The following is an 18,393-nucleotide window of genomic DNA, read 5'->3' as shown; positions in this document are numbered from 1 at the left end:
TATCCTTGACTGTGGGGTACAGAGTCCTGGTACTCTCCAAGCTTTCCCATGTATGTGTGGTTCTGGGGATCATTGGATTGAATGATGAGTGCCCTGGTTACTCGTGGGCAAGCAGTGCCCATAGTGATACTGGGGTAGATAAGGAAATCTCACTGAACCATTGAAGGTGAGATGGACCACTAGAAAAAGAGAAAATGGAGAAAAGAAATCTGAGAAAAAATGTGGATAATTTTGTGCAGCGCCATTTTTGTTACTTCTTTACTTATTTTGAGACATGTGCAACTCAAGGTAGCCTCAAATTCACTGTGTGGCTGAGTATGGCTTTGCTCTTCCTGCCTTCATTTCCGAAGTATTGAGGTAACAGGCATATGCCACTGTGCTCAGTTTATGCAGTGCTAAGGTTCACACCAGCCCTATCAACAAAGCCACCTCAAATTCCCACACAGTTTTAGTCTTGAAAATTTAAAAAGAAGAAAGAATGAAGGCTAGCCTTTATCCAGCACACACTGATCCCCTGAATGTGATCCCGACTACCTATATAAAATAAGCAGGGATGTTACTCCTAGCCTTGGCTGGGACTCTTTGGGAACACAGACCCATCATTAATCAGGAAGTTCACTGTACCAGCCTGAAGCTGTAGAACAGAGTTCTCCTTGTCTCTGACCAGAGCCACCTTTTGATGGATGTTGTTGTATATCCACTTGTTTGGGGATGGAATGTAAGCCCCTGCTCCTTCCCACTTCAGGGCCCTCAGATTTCGACAGCCCTCTCTTCCTGCCCTACAAGACACTGGTCTCCACAGTTGGAAGCATGGTGTTCAGTGAGGGTGAGGCCCAGCGGCTTATTGAGATCCTCTCTGAGAAGACTGGAGTCATTCAAGACACCTGGCATAAGGTAGGCCACTCAGGGGCTGGTATGTCGTACCCCTTTCCCCAGGGAGGAACATCTTGCCCCGTTCTGCTCCTGCCTAGGAGCTATCTTGTCAAACTGCAAAGAGAACAGTTTTTACTTCTTCCTAGAGAATCCTGCCATTGCTGTCTGTGTTTGGGCTAGATGATTTACCACTGCTTGTGCCCAGGGCAGAGCAGGGCCTCTGTGCTGCTTGTGCTTCTGGGATTAGAACATGGGATCTGGCCCAGCTGGGTGGGCCAACATACAAAGAAGGAAATCTGGACATAATGTCCCTTGTGCTACCAGGGCAAGCTCAAAGACTAAACTCCCTAGTGCCCCTGGCCAGTAACCTGTTCTAGGAAGTACAGTATGTGTGGTTTTCCTAACTAGTTGGGCTGATAGTCCTTTTGCTGGTCATTCAGTGGCTCAAGGTATGGGAGGATACTCCTTTCCTGGCTGTCACTTGGGGATGCTGTATGGTCTCAGAGAGCTCCTCAGCAAGTTAGCACTGGGGATGTTCCCTGAGCCTGAGTGTCAGGGAGTCAGGATGACTATTATCCCATCTTGTCTCAGACCATGACCTTAGAGTACAGCTTTCCTATCATAGCTTCCACACTGCAGCCTGTAGGCTTGTAGTCTACATTTTCTGGCTTTAAGACTGGAAATACCATAGCTATAAAAACTACCCCAAGCATCTGTATGTACAAGATCTGGGAGTTCCTAAAGATTGGGTGGCTTAACAGGACTATCCGTTTCCATGTGGTGTCTAGGGTCAGGTGGAATGACTTATACTGAAGCCCATGCTACCTGCTGTGCTTTTGTTCATTGCCATAGTTGGGGGACTATGTATTCTTCTCCTCCCCTGTAACATTGCTTTGTCAACATTTCTAGGCCACTCAGAAGGGTGACCCTGTAGCAATTCTGAAACGCCAACTAGAAGAGAAAGAAAAGCTGCTGGCCACAGAGCAAGAGGATGCGGCTGTTGCCAAGAGCAAACTAAGGGAACTCAACAAGGTACAGCCTTAGCTCAGAAGCTAAGGAAGCTATGGAGAAGCTTCCTCTCCATTGTCTGAGGATCCCCTTGTGCCAGGGCTCAGGGATGGCTCTGAGACAGGCAGCTTCAGCTGGGGCTTGTCTGCCTAGCAGGTGGCTCTTCCCAGGCCAAGAATGTTTTCACTGAGCTGGGCAGTGGTGGCGCACGCCTTTACTCCCAGCACTTGGGAGGCAGAGGCAGGCAGATTTCTGAGTTCAAGGCCAGCCTGGTCTACAGAGTGAGTTCCAGGACAGCCAGGGCTATACGGAGAAACCCTGTCTTGAAAAACAAAAACAAACAAACAAAAAAAAATGTTTTGACTGAAGTTTATCTGCTGCCTAAAGAGGTGAGGTGTAGTATTGGGAGGGTTCCACCCCTGTGGTCCAAGAATACATGTAGTTTAGCAGAGACCAGGATCTCATACTGTGGTGGCTCCCAAGGTACCAGGGTCTTTTGAGTTAGTGTACCTAGAAAGGAGCTGCACATCTAGTGCTGGGAATTTCCTGAGAACTGAGGTTGAGGTTGCTTTGCTGTCTTTGTCTGATATCAGTGGAGTGATGTGCAGGAGAATTCTTGGCTATCTGTAGCCAGACTCTGAATGGCAGGTTGTGGTAGGCCAGGGTTGCTGTGAGACAGGCTTGGGACATTGTTCCATGATATGCCAGGCCCTCAGTCATTGAAAGCCACTCACTGCTGAACCTACTGGAGCTTCTCCCTTGTTCTCCCACTTCCTGAGAAGCGGGTCCTGGTGTCCAAATGCCCCTGTTGCACATGACGGGTAGGGTAAGGGGAAGGTCTTCATGGTCCTGATATCCCCCAAGTTAGAAAGCTGTCTCTTCTACCAGGTGCTGTGGGTTTTCTTTTACCGTTCCCTGCCTCCTGCCTTCTGTGTCCCAGGTAGCCGACTTCAAGGAAGTGGCCTGGGTCAAGAAATATCTGACAATAAGGCATGGTGGTGCATGCCTTTGATCTCAGCACTTGGGAGGCAGAGGCAGGTGGACTTCTGAGTTTGAAGCCAGCCTCATCTACAGATCGAGAGAAACCCTGTCTCAAAAAAAGAAAGATCTGACACCATCTTAGACATAACCTTTTCCTTAGGTACTTCCCTCTGCTTATTGGAGGCAGACTTGACCTTGTTCTTCATTCAGTGGTTGTGCTTCTGAGCCAGGCAGAAAAGTCGGTTGAGGGTCAGGCTAGCGAGACCCCAACCCTTTGAATAACACTCTTTGTGAGTGTTATGCTCAGGAGCAGAAAGTTCTCACCCTCTGAGAACTCTCCTAGTGTTCAGTGGGCTTCTGTGCTGACTCCCAAGTTGTCCACACATGGCCTTTGCTCGAGCTGTCCTGGGTTACTAGAAATGCGGACCTTCACCTGGCCTAACAGCAGCTAGGTGTCCTGTCTCCTCCTAACTCTGCATACTTCATGTTAGGAGTTAGGCCTAGGCTGCAGTAAGGGGAAGCCCTTTGTACCTTTTACCTTAGAAAGAATTTATATTGCTGTAATAAAACACCATGACCAAAAGCAACTTGGGGAGCAAAGGGTTTGTCTCATTTTATAACTCTCAGGTCACTGAGGTAGGTCAGGGTAGGAACTCGAGGCAGGAACTGAAGCAGAAGCCATGGGGGAAAGCTGCTTACTGGCTTGCTCAGTCTGCTTTCTTACACAACCCAGGACCACCTGCCCGTGGACAACAGTGGGGTTCTCTCTTTTCAAGTGAGTCTAGATTATATCAAATTGACCAAACAAACAACAATTCCTCCCCCCCCCCCAAAAAAAAAAACAAAAACCCTAAGCAGAACACTGTCTGGACAGAAAGAGAAATTAATTTCCTACAGAAATTTGCTTACCCCTAAAGTGAAGTGCAGTGAGCGGCTACAGTAGTGTTTAGATTGCTGGCAGGCTCTGTATGGCTTGGCTAGTTAGTTGGGTCTGTGCTCTTTAATTTAGAAAGGGCTTGAGGCATGATGGATGAGAAGGTTGTAACCTCTGAGAGATGGGCCCTTTCCCATTCTGAAATCACATTCACCAAGGACAGGGTGGCAGGTAGGAAGGAATGGCCCTGTGCTGGCCATTCAGTGACCATGCTGTACCTTAGAAGTGGCTGTGTGACATAGTTTCAAAAACCACAATCGCACCTAATTCTTAGACACATTCACCATGCCCACCCTCCTTGGGTTGAGGCAGTAGAGTCTCTTCCTAGTGTGGCCTGCAGGTCTAGAAGCTTTGGTTTTTGTTACCTACCTCACCTTACAGCGTGTGGACCTTGGCTCTGATCCAAGAAACTTAATGCAGTGTCCAGCTATGGCTCTTTATCCCCTGACCACATCTGTTTTCCCATAAGCTCAGGAGGTCCAAATGCTGATCTCTACTTACACTTCTTTCATGCTCCATCACTAGCTCCTAGCCTCCATCCCAAGTCTGCACCTTGAGTACTAGCCTCTGGCATCTGGCCTAACCTTCTTCTCTGGATGTTTGCCTGCTCCCAGTATGCCCTACTCTTTCTTACTTCTGAGGTTCTCCTGTACTTCCTGGACATTTTGTTAATATTCTGTACAGCTGTTTGGTTATCAGCCCTCAGGAATTTAATGGAGCCCTCAGATGAAGGTGATCATTATAATTGCCACAGAGGCTATCTTTGAGCAAATGGGTACTGAAGCCCTAGGATGGTTTGCAGTTGAGGGAGGAGTGTTTGTTGGTGTTTGTATCTTCCCTTTATAAATAGTTAAATGTTTATCATTCCATCTACTTTTGTCTTCCTTGTGTGGACCATCATGTCCTGACAGAGCCAGCATGTTTATGTCATTCTTGTGTTATGTCTCCTGGCACCAAACCATTGAGTGAGAAATTTCATGTAAAAATGTTACTGACCATACAACAGTTCCTCTTACCTGCATTCTCATGGGGAGCCAGTAAGTGCTAGACTCTATGTTTCATGTTCAGTCCCTTCTACATTACCTTTATTCTTGCGGTAACATTTTTATAGTTGGAAAGGGTCTTGCTTAGTGATCTTTCTTGGAGTCATGCCACAGGCCTGGTCTGGATGTGTTGAGAATGTCAGTCATCTGCAGAGTCTGTGCCACTCACATGGAAGGTCCTGGCAGAGTTGAACCCATGACCAGTGTGAGTAGTGTCTAAAGAAGTATACGGACTTGGGCACCCTTGAGAGCTCCACCTTACCCTTTTAAGTGTTCAGGGCCCAGGTGTGGCTTTGAAGACTCTAGGACAAGGAGGGCAAAACCTTCTGGAAACCTCTCCAGCTGTTGTCTTGCCATGCACTACACTCTGGACTAGACTCCAGTGCCTGAATGTGAGGCCTCGTTAGATCAGGACTCTGATCAGCTAATGAGCCCAAGGCCTTTGGACACCATCCAGACACTATTGGGTACTGAAGTAGAATGGGAGGTGGTACAGTTTCAGCCTCTATCTGGAGGTAAATCTGTTGACACATTCTAGACCCTAGAAGTCTATTCAGGGCTCAGTTGAGCCTAGAGAATGGTGCCAGATCCCAAAGGCATATGCCAGTAGAACACCAGTGGACACTGGTGACAATACTCATCTTCCTGCCTAGACAGACAGAACCAAAGGCCACTTAGAACCTTACCTTTTGAATGCTTTTCAAGAAAATAGTGTGGCTTGATGCGCCGAGAATGTGCTTCACTTCATCTGCCATTTCTTCTCAGGAGATGGCTTCAGAGAAGGCCAAGGCTGCGGCTGGGGAGGCCAAGGTGAAGAAGCAGCTGGTAGCCCGGGAGCAAGAGATCGAAGCTGTGCAGGCACGAATGCAGGCCAGTTATCGGGACCATATGAAGGAGGTGCAACAGCTGCAGGGCAAGGTGGGTACAGGGACGAGCAGGTCTGAGAGAGTCCTAACACACAGAGGTTGAGGCTTCGGCTGGGACTGAGGATGTCTGCTGGGAGTTGAATTCGGCTGCATGTTTCTGTATGTTTCTGAAGTTAATTACCAGGACGATATAAAATATATTTTAAAGAGCACTTTTTCAAAAGAGCCTGTGTCAGGAAGGACCCTGGGATGAGGGCTTCCATCTCTAGGTGAGTCTGGAGTGATGCTGATTTCACTTTTCTCTGTTTGTGGTTGGAAAGATCGCATCAACTAGGAGACCTGAACATACACTTAGCCTTGGGCTGGAGACCAACACCGGTGGCTGCCTGTCTAGACTGTCCCTCATTGTCAGAGTCTGACATTTATTTTCTGAAACCTATGCTTGGCTCATTCTGGGCACGGCTGCCTCCCCACCACATGTCTTGTGGGTGCCATGTGGGCTCAGAAAACAAGAGATGAACCCTCACTCAGGTAGTTGAGCGTTGTGGCTATGTGATTTTTTTTCTCTCTCTCAGAATAGTACACCACCTGTGTGGCCTTAGGTGTATATATGTGCATACATCTGAAGCATTGGATGTAAAGAGCAGTGAGGAGAGAGATGTGTTATGTATGATGGTGAAGAAGATCCACACTTGTCCCCTGAGCACCTGACACTGGAGTGGCACAGTGCATGGGCCCCTTGCTTTATGAGCATTCCTGACTTCCTTTGGAGCAGATGCAGCCTCCAGAGCTTCCACTCTGAGCTGTGACCTTGCTGATGCAGGTCCATAGTCAGTTCTCTGTGTGGCTGATGCCCTGATGCTCCTGTCGGCAACTTTTCAGATCCGGACTCTTCAGGAACAGCTGGAGAATGGCCCTAACACCCAGCTGGCCCGCCTACAGCAGGAGAACTCCATCTTGAGGGATGCCTTGAACCAGGCCACAAGCCAGGTGGAAAGCAAGTAAGCCAGTGTCCTATGCAAAGACTATGGTGACATGTTCCCTAATGCCGCAGGCCGTCCAATCTGGGCCTCCCTCAACCTGTGGGGAAACAGGGTCCTAGTCAGGTCGACAAGGCATAGGCAAAGAATGACAAACAGACACAAGGAAGTACTGAGTCTGAATGTATTTGCACAAGGTAAAATTCAGGCTTATATAGTATACAGAAAACAGGGCAGATGACAAAAGTCATGTAGGCAGGTGAGGGCCACATCAAGGTCAGTAAGATCAGGCATCCAGGTGTGAAGTGGAAGAGCAGTGGTGCCCTCCCTACTGAGGCTATTTTGGTAATCCCATGCTAATTCTCTGGGTCTGCTGGAGGCAAGCACCAGGAAGTTCCAATCTAGCAGTTCCTGAGAATGCCCTTAAGTGAGGGAAGCCCCTCACTTACTCTCTGGTATGTAAAACATTTCTGTCTTCTGTGGGACTGCCCTGAGAATTCTAACTATGTTAACAGTAGGCAATGGTGCCTGACCTCTGTTACTAACTCTGAGGACACCCTGTCTGATAAGGCAGCTTCCTTGTGAGAAATTCCAAGCTAACGACAGCTTGGTATTAAATTAGGATATATTGGAACGCTGTGCTGGCCAGGGAACAATGCCCAATCTTAAGCTTTAGCCATTTACAAATCATTTCTCTTGGGGTACCTATATGCCTATATTCTATATGAATAAGAAGGCGTGTTGACGATTGGAAAGACTAATTTGGAACATGTCTGAGTTAGGAGATGCCAACAACTGACTGAATACCCAGGAGGCACAAACTCTCTTTGAAGTCATACTGCCTCTTGTCCATGATCAGGCTTTTAACCCTGATACTGCAGACTTTACTGGAGTAGATGATTGAGCGTGGCACCCTAGGACTTAGAGCTTGGGTAGACTTAGTGAGTATTATTTAGGCTACAGCAGGTATAATCTAGTGGCTTTCTGGGTATGGGACTGGGTGACAGTCATACACAGGGCTACCTGTGAGTTTCTACTTTCCCTACATCCAGCTTCTATGTGGGTTCTGAACACTTGAGTCTTTGGCAGGTGTCTAAGAGCCCCCATGTCTTAATGCCTTAGAAGGAGCTGATATATGCCAACCTGCAGCTGGCTGTTGTGGGGGGAGAGGCAGGGGGAATTATTAGGCGCCTCTCAGTCCTTGGCTTGTGCTAGCATCTTACTTCCCGGGCATAGTGGCACTTTCACGCTTATTCTTACTGCACACTCTATGTGGGGTACAGGGCAGAGTATTAAAGCAGATTTGTTCAGGGTGAGAGTATAGGTGTTACAAGGAGCTACTGGGGTCTCAGTCCTCCACTGGGAAGATACGGGATTGAGGAACCTCTGGCATTCTCTGTCATGTGGAACTTATTGATGCTTTTTTCTGGAGAAAGTTCTGAAGCTTGAGGAATTGTTAGCTTCTGCCTAACATTTGTCATCTACTGCCTCCCCTCAGGTCAGAAACTGCCTGGTGGAGGTGGGGTATTACCAATTACCAGCAACCAAGTGGATTTTACCAATTCCGTCTCCATCTATAAGTCCTAAGCAGTCCCCAGTTCCACACTGCCCTTGCCAGGCCACTTGGATCTCTGCACTGTACAGTGCATGAGCTGAAGACTCTAAGGAACCCCACAGCAGCTCTCAACTAGGCTTCTGTCTGTCCCCTGGCCTTATGCTCTTCCTGAAGAGGTAGCATGTATGCTAGTGACAGAAGTGGACATTTGAATAGCCTCAAACTTTCCTTTTGTTAAGTTTCCTGAAATTCCAGAATATTCTTAGGTCCTGAGTCCCACTTTAAAGTAACAACCAGAACACAGTTTTTTCTAAGTGTATTGTGCTCTGGCTTTGCATGACCTCCCTGGCCATCTGCTAGAACAAGTGCCTTCAGGAGGCTCTCGGGCTGGCCATCATCACATCTACCAGTGCCCTTGGAGTTTGTGGGCTGCTGCCCAGACACTGCAGGGTGTGAGCAGAGATGACGTGCACAGGTCTTGCCTTTGTGTTTCCAGTGGTGTCTGGGAGGGGCCTTTTGCTCTGTATGGTCCACATACTGTCTTGGCAACCCATTTTTAATAAGACACAAAAAAAAAACCACGTGGTTGACATGCAAAAATCACTTGAATAATGGCCCTAAGACTTGGACACTAAAATAAGTAAGAAAGGGCAGATATGCCAGAAGAAGGGACCAGTTGCCAGGCCCTATCACTGCTCTCAACTGGGGCTGGGGACTGTCTTGCAGGCAGAACACAGAACTGGCAAAGCTCCGACAGGAGCTCAGCAAGGTCAACAAGGAGCTAGTGGAGAAGTCAGAGGCCTCCCGGCAAGAGGAGCAACAACGGAAGGCTCTGGAAGTCAAGGCAGCTACGTTTGAGAAGCAGGTCCTACAGTTGCAGGTGAGTAGCAGCAGTAGTCACATCAGTGCCTAGTCACTGCCCACCAGAGCTGATTGCATAGCAGGAATAGTGCCTGGTCACAGTCCTCCCTTCCCAGTCACAACAGACACCTGGGGATGGAGTCAGTGTCTGGGGCTTGAACTTGACCTTTGCTTGTTTAGAGTAATAGCATACAAAGGATATTATATGCTAAGCATCAGTATAAGTGTTCAGTACTAGTATAAGTCTAATTGTCCTTGTAACTTATCCTGTGAGGGGACTGTGGACATCTGCCATTAACTCACAGGAAAGTATGTGTCACAAGAAGTGAAACAACTACTCAAAATTTCCCTGGCCAGGACGTGACAGAGTCAGCATCTGGATCTCAGAGTCTGGCTCCTGTGCTGCATTTGTTCTTTTACACTGGCTCCCACTGTGGTACTGCAGCCCTGCAGTAGCCAGCAGGCTAATGGCCTGTAGATCCCGTGGCTTAGAAGCTGGCTTCTCAAGGGGTTGCCCAGTCTCCTTCAGAAAGAGGGAAGTGTCCTTATAGCATGCCGGGTAGCACTCACAGGGCTTCAGTCAGCCCATTGGCCTATGGCTTCTGTTCCTGATAGCTTATGTCAAACCAGATTAGCCCAGTCTGAGGCAGTCGGCACCGAGCTGTGTTGCTTCTTTCTTCTTGGGCATGATGGTAGTATCTGTTCTGCAGAGGGACTTCGAGGATGAGCTGTGCGAGACTGTAATTTACTTTGTAGAAAGGAAGAGGCTCTTTTCACCAGCAACTCCTTCACTGTGAGTCAACCAGTTCCTCAGGGACTGGGGCAGGCAAGGCCTACTGGGTTGGGTCCCAGAGCATAGGCATCAGGAGGTGGCTCTAACCTTGACCCTAGAGCCACCTCCTAGGCTTGACAGAAAGGAAGTGTAAAATGTACTTTGAGGTTCTTGATGGCCCCTGTCCTGGCTCCTTGTCCCAGGATGGACTGAACTTTAAAGTTCCAACAGTGTTTATATATATATCCCTACCCAGTTGGCATAGCATGGAACCAGCCATAGGAATCCTTTGATGTGACCAGCTATGCTGACCACCTTCTTCTGGGCTAAAAGATTTGCTGTCTTCTAAGATATATTGTATGCTTTCCACTAAGGTCTTAAGGGTTTTTATTTCTATGGATGAGTGAATTTCCTGTGGTTGTTTGTTGTGGAAACCAGTACTCTAACTAGTTAGTTAATGTTGGCCATGAGTAGAAAAAACATTGCAGTCTCCCCGCAGTCTGGGTTGATTCCTTCTCGTAAAAAGTGAGACGCAGACAGGCTGGCAGTGTTCTTGCCCTGTTCCTGTCAGCGGTGAAAGATGGTGAGGATATTAGAGTTCAAGTAGGGAATCAGGCTCCTGCTTGATGGAGGGGCAGGGGAGAAGCAGACCTGTCCACTATGAGGCACTAGATCATTCTTTACTGTTGTGCCTTTCACGTGGAGCTGAGCCAACCTTCTCATTTGAATGTAGAAAAAACCCTACACCCTAAGGCCACCCCCAACTTTCCCTTGTATAGTGTTTGCTTCTCTACAGCTGAGGGGGCATGGCCCATCCTAGTAAGGGCTGCCCTATGCTGTCTCAGTGTATCTCATTAAAGTGTTTGGGCTAGCACCACCCCATGCAGACACTGCCCTAAAAGAAAAGGAAAAGTGCTGTTTTCATTCTGTCAGCTCCTTAAAGGGGTTAAGGCATGACCTGGAATCTCACTTAGCTGACTAGAGTTATATGTTGACTGGCCTCTCTCACCCATCCACGCCCCAGACAAACTTGACTTCTACAGAGGTCTGGTCCTTTGCAGAATTAGATTCTTCAGAGGGCCTGACAAGTCCTCCCTCCCTAAGAGCCCAGTGTATGGGAATGATTGACAGATGGCCAGAGGAGGATTGGTTGAGATCACCAGAGGTACGAAAGGCCTTTCAGCCGCTGAGTAGCAACAGAGAACATCAGGCACATAAAGCTTTGTGGTTCTGAACAAGGATGAGATGGACCTGTCTGTATGGACATCTTCAAGATTCAGACTAAAAGTAGAAATGGCCATTTTATGGATCAAACATGGTTGAACATTGATGGCTTTGTATGGCTGAACCTTTAAGTGAAAACCTAGAAGTGCACTACAAATGGGTACTTAACTGTGTGCCTTGCTTGTGTGCAGTGCTTCAAGGGAGAGAACTGGCACCAGTGGGGAAACTACCCCCTAAAGGAAGACCCCTGGCAGTTGTCCTCTCATTGAAGGGGTGCTAGCTGAGGGACTCTTTGTCCAGATTCAAAACTATCCGGAAATAGTTTCTTCCTTGTTGAAATTGCACTGTAACGTCAGTTCTCTCCTTTATTCATGTGGGTCCCAGGGATTAAACTCAAGATTATGCTTGGCCACAAGCACCTTTACCTGCTGAGCCAGGTCGCTGGCCCTGAACTTTGTTCTTTGCCCACCATCTGGAGACCACAGAGAATAGGATAGCCACATAAAGAGATTTGTTTCTACAGCCTCTAAGCTTCTCACAGCCCCCTTCCCTCTGTTCCTCCTCAGGCATCCCACAAAGAGAGTGAAGAGGCTCTGCAGAAGCGCCTGGAGGAGGTCACCCGGGAACTATGCCGGGCACAGACGAGCCATGCCAACCTCCGAGCGGATGCTGAGAAGGCTCAGGAACAGCAGCAGCGAGTGGCAGGTGAATGCAGACTCTAGCTCTTTCTTTGGTGGCCCCAATGAGCCCTCTGACCTTGTGTCACTATGGGAATCTGAGCATAGTGGGCCTGGACTGTCCACTGCATACAGAGTAGAACCTGTAAGGATCAAACATAAGGTGAGGACAGTGGGGCAGGGCAGGGCCTACAAGGGCTAGATGAGTCCTAGGCAGTGTGGGTGATGAGACGATGACAGTCAGTCATTTACCCGCCATTCTTCCTGAGCCCTTGTCATGAGCACTGGACTAGCAGCAGTGCTGTTCATGAGTAGTAAGCATAGCAATGCTTTATGGACAGACCATATGTGGAGGGGCAGAAGATAAATACTTGACTCTCTGAGATAGATGGCTTTTGTCACAACTATGACACTTTGCTGCTAGGTGTAAAGCAGCCATTGATAATCCTATGATCTGTGGTCCTGGCATTGAAACAAAACTTTATTTATGTTAGGGGTGGGGGTGAGCAGCCTTTGAGATAGCTTGCTGGCCTCTGCCTTAGAAGGCGAGGTATGCCTTTAGCCATTGTATGCTTTCTGAAGTAGAGGTAGGATTGTAAGACTAGGCCAGAATGATAAAGGGGGAGGTTGGCCAGCACAAAGCCCTGCATGAACATTAGGACCAGAAAGTTGAGGAGATGAGCAGGGGCCTGGTCCTTCTCCTGTGAGTGTAAGGTGCGAGTGGAAGACTTAGGCTGGGCAGTGACCACCAAAGTGCTGATAAGGGGGCAGATTGTCAGACCATGGGTGCAGAGTTCCCAAGCTTCAGTAAGGGGAGCTAAAGCAAGAGAATACCAAAGTTCCCACACCTGGGAAGCTGGGATAGGGAGTCTCTGCTGCTCTGTTTGCTCTATTTGGATGCAGCAAGAGGTAACACCTAGGACTGAGCTTCTTGTTGAGCTAGGGATCAGCCTTGTGGGAGAGGGAGTGTCAGAGACGCTGGACCATCTTAGCTGTGGGATTCTGAGACCACACAGGGAAGAAGGTATCAGAGAAGGCCCAGGGAGGGCACAGTCACTAGGTGTCTAATTTCTGCTGAGTCTCAGCTTGAATGAGGCAATATTTTCTAGAGAACTAGTCTTCTGTGGCTTCCACTGAGTGTGCTTCGCTTGCTGCTGGCTTTCCATCCATGGTTCATTTCACCTTGTGGTACTCACAAATGCCGCTGCCACAGCATACCTTTCTTCACCAGTCCACAAGAAAAGCTCATGGATCAGAAGTCTTTTAAGGCCTCTGCATATATAGTGCAGCCCACAAGGGGGGCCCATAGTGCTCTGTGTGTGTTGGAGGAGGGGCCAACAGCTGAGGTCCCCAGCCAGGCCTTTCTAGATCCTCACCTCTCTCCTTGCCTTTCTGCAACAGAGTTGCACAGTAAATTACAGTCCTCTGAGGTGGAGGTAAAAAGCAAGTGTGAGGAGCTAAGTAGTCTCCATGGGCAGCTCAAGGAGGCCAGGGCGGAGAACTCACAGCTCACAGAGAGGATCCGTTCCATTGAGGCCCTTCTGGAAGCCGGCCAGGCCCAAGACACCCAGGTGAGTCACTTCTCAGAACAGTCCGAGGAGAGGGAGGACTCCCACAGTGTCCAGCTCCTACACATGTGAGCTTTTCTGTGCTTCTTTTCAGGCCAGCCAAGCTGAAGCCAACCAGCAGCAGACTCGGTAAGCTTCCATGCAGGTTATGAGGAGTTGTAGGGCTGTAGCTCCAGCTGTAGCCCAGGTTGGCCATGAGCCCCTGGAAGCTAGAGCTTTTACTGGAAGGCTTGGGTCTTTGGGGGAAAACCCCTTTTAGAGCCTTTCTTACTTGTTTCTTCAGAGGCTTTGAAGACTGGAGACAGACATGGGTAGGAAACAAAGCTGCCTCCTAAGAGTTTTGCATTAGTCTGTTTTCCATTGTTACAGCAAAATACATGAAGCTGTGGTGATTTAGCTCACAGATTTGGTGGTGTCTGGTCTCTAGCGAGGGCCTCCTTGGCTATCACATCATGGTAGGCAGGAGGGCATATAAGGAGACGACTGCTCGTAGTGAGACAGGATGCCAGTGGCAGGCTTACTTTTTACATCAGCTTGCCCTTACAGGAATGAATTCCAAGAAACCAGCATCAGCCTTTTTAGGGTATCACTCTCCATGACCTACCTACCTCACCTCCCATTCAGCCCCGCCTCTTAAAGGTCCCACTTCTCCTTACACTGCTACACTCAAGGCTTCCAAAGCACGAGTGTCTGGAGGACACACAACAGTGGCCCTCCAGTAAGCTCTGCAGTCACTCCAGGAGCCAGTTTAGCTCTGCGAGGCAAAGACCTCTGCTAGCTCTGTGGTGCAGAGATGTTGTCAGTGTCTGCAAGGTGAGGGAGTTTTAAGGATTGAGGTCAGGAAGTCAAACAAGGAAATGGACACGGCCCTCCCTTTTCTGTTGTAATCAGGAGCACGTTGCGGGCTCATTGCCTTTATAAGGTGACTTCCCTGCTGGCCAGACTTGTCTGAGTTCCCATGTCGGTATCCATATAGACCCACACCAGCCCATTCTCAGAACTGTTTGCTGTTGCTCAGGCCAAAGTACCTGCATGGGCCAACTCAGTTCAAGCTCTAGTCCTGTGACCAGTGACTCTGGAGCAGATGCCCACATTCTTGGGAGGTGAATCATGGCTGATATGGTCTTGGGGATCCCAGAGTAGCTGTGTGAAGGAATGGTGAGGAGGGTGGTCTTCATCTCCCTGCACATTCTGCATGTGTCCTGAGCTATCAGCCAGCAAGGTCCCTCATTCTGGATGTGTCCTGAGCTATCAGCCAGCAAGGTCCCTCATTCTGGTGACTGTTTCTACCAAAGAGTTGTTTCCCCATGTGCTTTGTAGCAAATGCAACTCCCCATCCACAGCCTGATTCCTGGCATTCAACCTGACTTTGTAACTGGGTCACTTAGAGGGAAACCTGGAGCCCACTTGAAGACCTAGAGCCAGCCCCTCTCCATCTCTTTTCTCAGAATGCATGGATGGACCTTGTACAAAGGCTGTATTCTCTAAGGGTTTTCTCTTGTATCTTAAGACCAGATATTTGAAGCCTGACATGGTAAGATACACCTGTAATTTTAACAGTTTGAAGATTGAGGCAGAAGGATTACATGGTCAAGGCCAGCCTGGCCTACAAACTTTGTGTGAGAACAAACCACCTGAGATTTTTGTATCACATACTAAATTACTAGGATAATTCAGTCACATTCCAAGTAAGAGCTCTTAAAGTCTTGCCTGGTGTTGGTATATCCAGCAAGAACTGGTTGATTTCCTTCCAAAACAGTGTGTATCTGTAAGTTACCTAGGTGGGGCCATCCTGTTCTGAATGGGCATATCAACCCCCAAATGTTCTGACATTTTATAGCAACTGCCTAGGAGGTGAAGGTCAGCATGTCCTTGCCAGTGACCTGTGTTCTCTGCTTCTTCAGAGTCTTGTTCTGGGCATGCTCTGGGATACTTTGCTGGGAAAGACTTATGTAATGTAGGAATCAGAGGCAGTATATGAGGGAATCCCACTTTAAAGGGAAGTCAAGGTTTCATGGGCCTGAAACCCATAGCCACCAAGCCAGTGTCTTCAAGGCCAGGTCTGCTGTATTCAAACTGAAAACAGGAAACTGCCAGGCTGAGTCCATTGTTCATCATGGTCAGGGTGAGCCCATGCTGACTCTACAGTTGATGTGGGTGGGACTTAGAATGGAGTTTTCAAGAAGCTTTTGACTGTCCTTCCAGAAGGAACACGAGTGTGTCTGTGTTCCCCTCTGGCTGACAGTGAGATCTGACAGTCAGATCCCTGCATCCCTCAACTGGTGGCTTCCCCTGGCATCTCAGAGTTGCTCAAGCTGTTGATTCAGAATGTCACTGACCACTTCTGGATTTTAGATTTAACATAATCTGGGTCTTAACCGTCTGCTCTACATTCTAGTGCAGAGAGCATCACATTAAGATGTCCATTTGAGGCTGATCCCTAAAAGTCTTGAGTATAGCTTTTATTTCTGAATGGTGAATGTCAATGTAACTCATTGGGTCTTTGCATCTGGACAGCACTAGAAAGTTGTCTTTAGCTGATTCCATAAACCTCAGTCCAGAACTAAGGAGAAGGAGCCTTTTAAGTCTCAGGAGAGTTAGAAGTCAGTTGAAGCTACTCAGAGCAATGGTGCCCAGAGTTCCAGTGGTAATGTGACAGCCCTATCCTGAGTCCTTAGCATAGTTATGAGGGCCAGGTCTGCACCACAGAGAAGGGTCAGCTGACATGTTCAGTGGTGCCAGGGTAGGACTCGGGCTAGAAGAAAGAAGGTCTTAAAAACACTACTTCTCCCAGGCAGTGGTGGTGCATGCCTTTAATCCCAGCACTTGGGAGGCAGAGGCCTGTGGATTTTTGAGTTTGAGGCCAGCCTGGTCTACAGAGTGAATTCCAGGACACCCAGGGCTATACAGAGAAACCCTGTCAAAAGAAATACAATAAAAACAAAGAAAACAACAACACTAAAAACAAAAAACAAAAACAAGCCCACTACTTCTGGCGCTCACTTGGGTCCATGCTCTTCTCTTGGCACTTACAGTGAGTAGAGAAAGAATCCAGGCGACTAGACATGCTTCTCTGAAAGCTTATGCCCAGGCAGATAAACGGGAGGGACTCGGTCTGGGCCAGGTGCATAGGCAGTGAAGAATTGAGTTCTTGGAGCCAAGACTGAAACCTCATCATGTCCATTTAGTCTCAAGGAGCTGGAGTCACAGGTGTCATGTCTGGAGAAGGAGACCAGTGAGCTCAAGGAGGCTATGGAACAACAGAAAGGGAAGAACAATGTGAGTGGAAGGTGCCTGCACTGGGGTGGGATGAAGGGGTAGAGAGAGGAGGCTATGGGCAAACTCCTCTCAAAATTACCCAAGGACACTTCCGTGTATACCACCTAGGCTCCACAGGACCTAGCTTTGTCTCCAGTTCCTTTCCCATGGTTTGCACCAGGAATTCACAGTATGTGAGCCTTTCTTCTGCGTCTCCACTCTCACAGTCCAGCAGCTATCCCAGCTGTCCACAGACTGGGTTGTAGATGCAATGTGCTACATCTCTGGAGCTTGCACTTGTCATTACCAGGGCGTGCTCATTGTCCAGTGCTCCAGGGACTGGAGCTTCCTAAGGGAGTCTCCAGGCCAGGACTGTGCCAGGGGCCAATTTTCTGTTTTGGAGGCAGGAAACTTTCCTCTGAAGAGACAGGCTAGCTCAGGCTAGCTCCCTACTTCATCAGACCAATGTTTCCTGGAAAGGGCAGGCTGCTTTACATTTGCCTTGACAATTTCTACTTCTGGCCACAGTACCTGGCTTTGTGTTGAGCACTTTGCCTGCGAGGCCATGTGTATATAGTCTGAGGAAAGGGTACTTAGTCCCTGGCAGGTCCTGTCAAATACCCTGGTCTGAGAGAGGGAGGTTCCGTGGTCCTCCCGTGGCATCCTGTGGGGACCATGCTATGACTCACCTGTGGGCTGCTAACCTTCTCTGGTTTCCTCTAGGACCTCCGGGAAAAGAACTGGAAGGCCATGGAGGCACTGACCTTAGCTGAGCGGGCCTGTGAGGAGAAGCTCCACTCCCTGACCCAGGCCAAGGTCAGAGCACTTGCCCATCCTGAGTCCTTTAGTCAGGCCAAGGCTAGAATAGTAGTACCTCTCTGGTTTAGTAAACACCATGAAACACAAATGGACAGGATACCCTTGGCCTCAGAGTGCCTCCTGTATCCAACTCAGCATCTCCCAAGCTCCTGTGTCTCTTCTTCCTTCTCTTCCTCCTTCCTTCCTTTTCACTCTTCCCTTGATTGCCTCTTCTCTGTTGAGAGGAGCGCAGACTGAGCAAGCCCAGGGTTATGTGGCTTTTGTGCAGTTTTTATCCTTTTTGCCTGTTTCTTGGGCCCTCTAAACTTGTAATGCCTCTCAGGAAAAGAGTCAGCACGCATTTGGGCAGAAAAGTCCTCTAGTGCCCTGGCTACTTGGAAGCCAGCATGGAGTCTCCCTAGCAGTAGTGACCCCTAAAGTCACTGTGCACCCCTGCTTACCACACATTTCCACCCCGTGGGAAGGAATGTCTGTCTGCACAGGACCAGCTTTGCAGTGACTCTCGTGGTTTTCCTGGGAAGCAGGAGGGTGCCAGAGGAAAACCTGGGAAGGGCTAGCGTTGGTCACATTACACTCTTAGAGCTGAAATCACATTCTTGGAGTCTTAGACTTTGGGCCCTAGAAAAGACCTTCTAGCCCATGTTATGACAGACTTGGAAGTTGTGGCCTCACAACTTACCTGACTGGATTGTGGCTACACAGGTAGATGGAGGTAGACGACAACCTCACCTGTCAGTGGTTTGCCTTCGTGTATCATCAGATGTAGGTAGTGAGTGCTGCTCACAAAGTTTTGGTGGCCCTTGCCATTGAAAGCCTCAGGCCGTGCCAACTGGTGTGGAACTGCCAGTGTTTTAGGCCAGAGTTCCCTGGAGCTGTTCCTCAGATTCAAGTCCTCGGGGAATGCTGGTGTCCAGGGCTATGCCTCTCAAGGAATGTCAGTGTCCAGGGCTATGCCTCTCAAGGAATGTCAGTGT

General features: G+C 48.7%; 1 protein-coding gene across 1 annotated transcript in view; it reads left to right on the top strand.

The window, feature by feature from the left end:
• Rrbp1 (ribosome binding protein 1) overlaps nt 1-18,393 on the top strand; it is a 65,003-nt gene that overhangs the window by 36,801 nt on the left and 9,809 nt on the right. Inside the window, exons 4-13 of the mRNA XM_031373261.1 lie at nt 746-894; nt 1,783-1,905; nt 5,605-5,757; nt 6,588-6,706; nt 8,967-9,120; nt 11,664-11,802; nt 13,176-13,345; nt 13,437-13,471; nt 16,531-16,621; nt 17,324-17,416. Coding sequence (XP_031229121.1) covers nt 746-894; nt 1,783-1,905; nt 5,605-5,757; nt 6,588-6,706; nt 8,967-9,120; nt 11,664-11,802; nt 13,176-13,345; nt 13,437-13,471; nt 16,531-16,621; nt 17,324-17,416 — 1,226 coding nt within the window. The remainder of the gene's footprint in view (nt 1-745; nt 895-1,782; nt 1,906-5,604; nt 5,758-6,587; nt 6,707-8,966; nt 9,121-11,663; nt 11,803-13,175; nt 13,346-13,436; nt 13,472-16,530; nt 16,622-17,323; nt 17,417-18,393) is intronic.

The sequence above is a fragment of the Mastomys coucha genome, unplaced genomic scaffold, assembly GCF_008632895.1.
Source record: "Mastomys coucha isolate ucsf_1 unplaced genomic scaffold, UCSF_Mcou_1 pScaffold15, whole genome shotgun sequence".
Taxonomy (NCBI): domain Eukaryota; kingdom Metazoa; phylum Chordata; class Mammalia; order Rodentia; family Muridae; genus Mastomys; species Mastomys coucha.
This window is presented reverse-complemented; position numbering and strand designations above follow the sequence as displayed.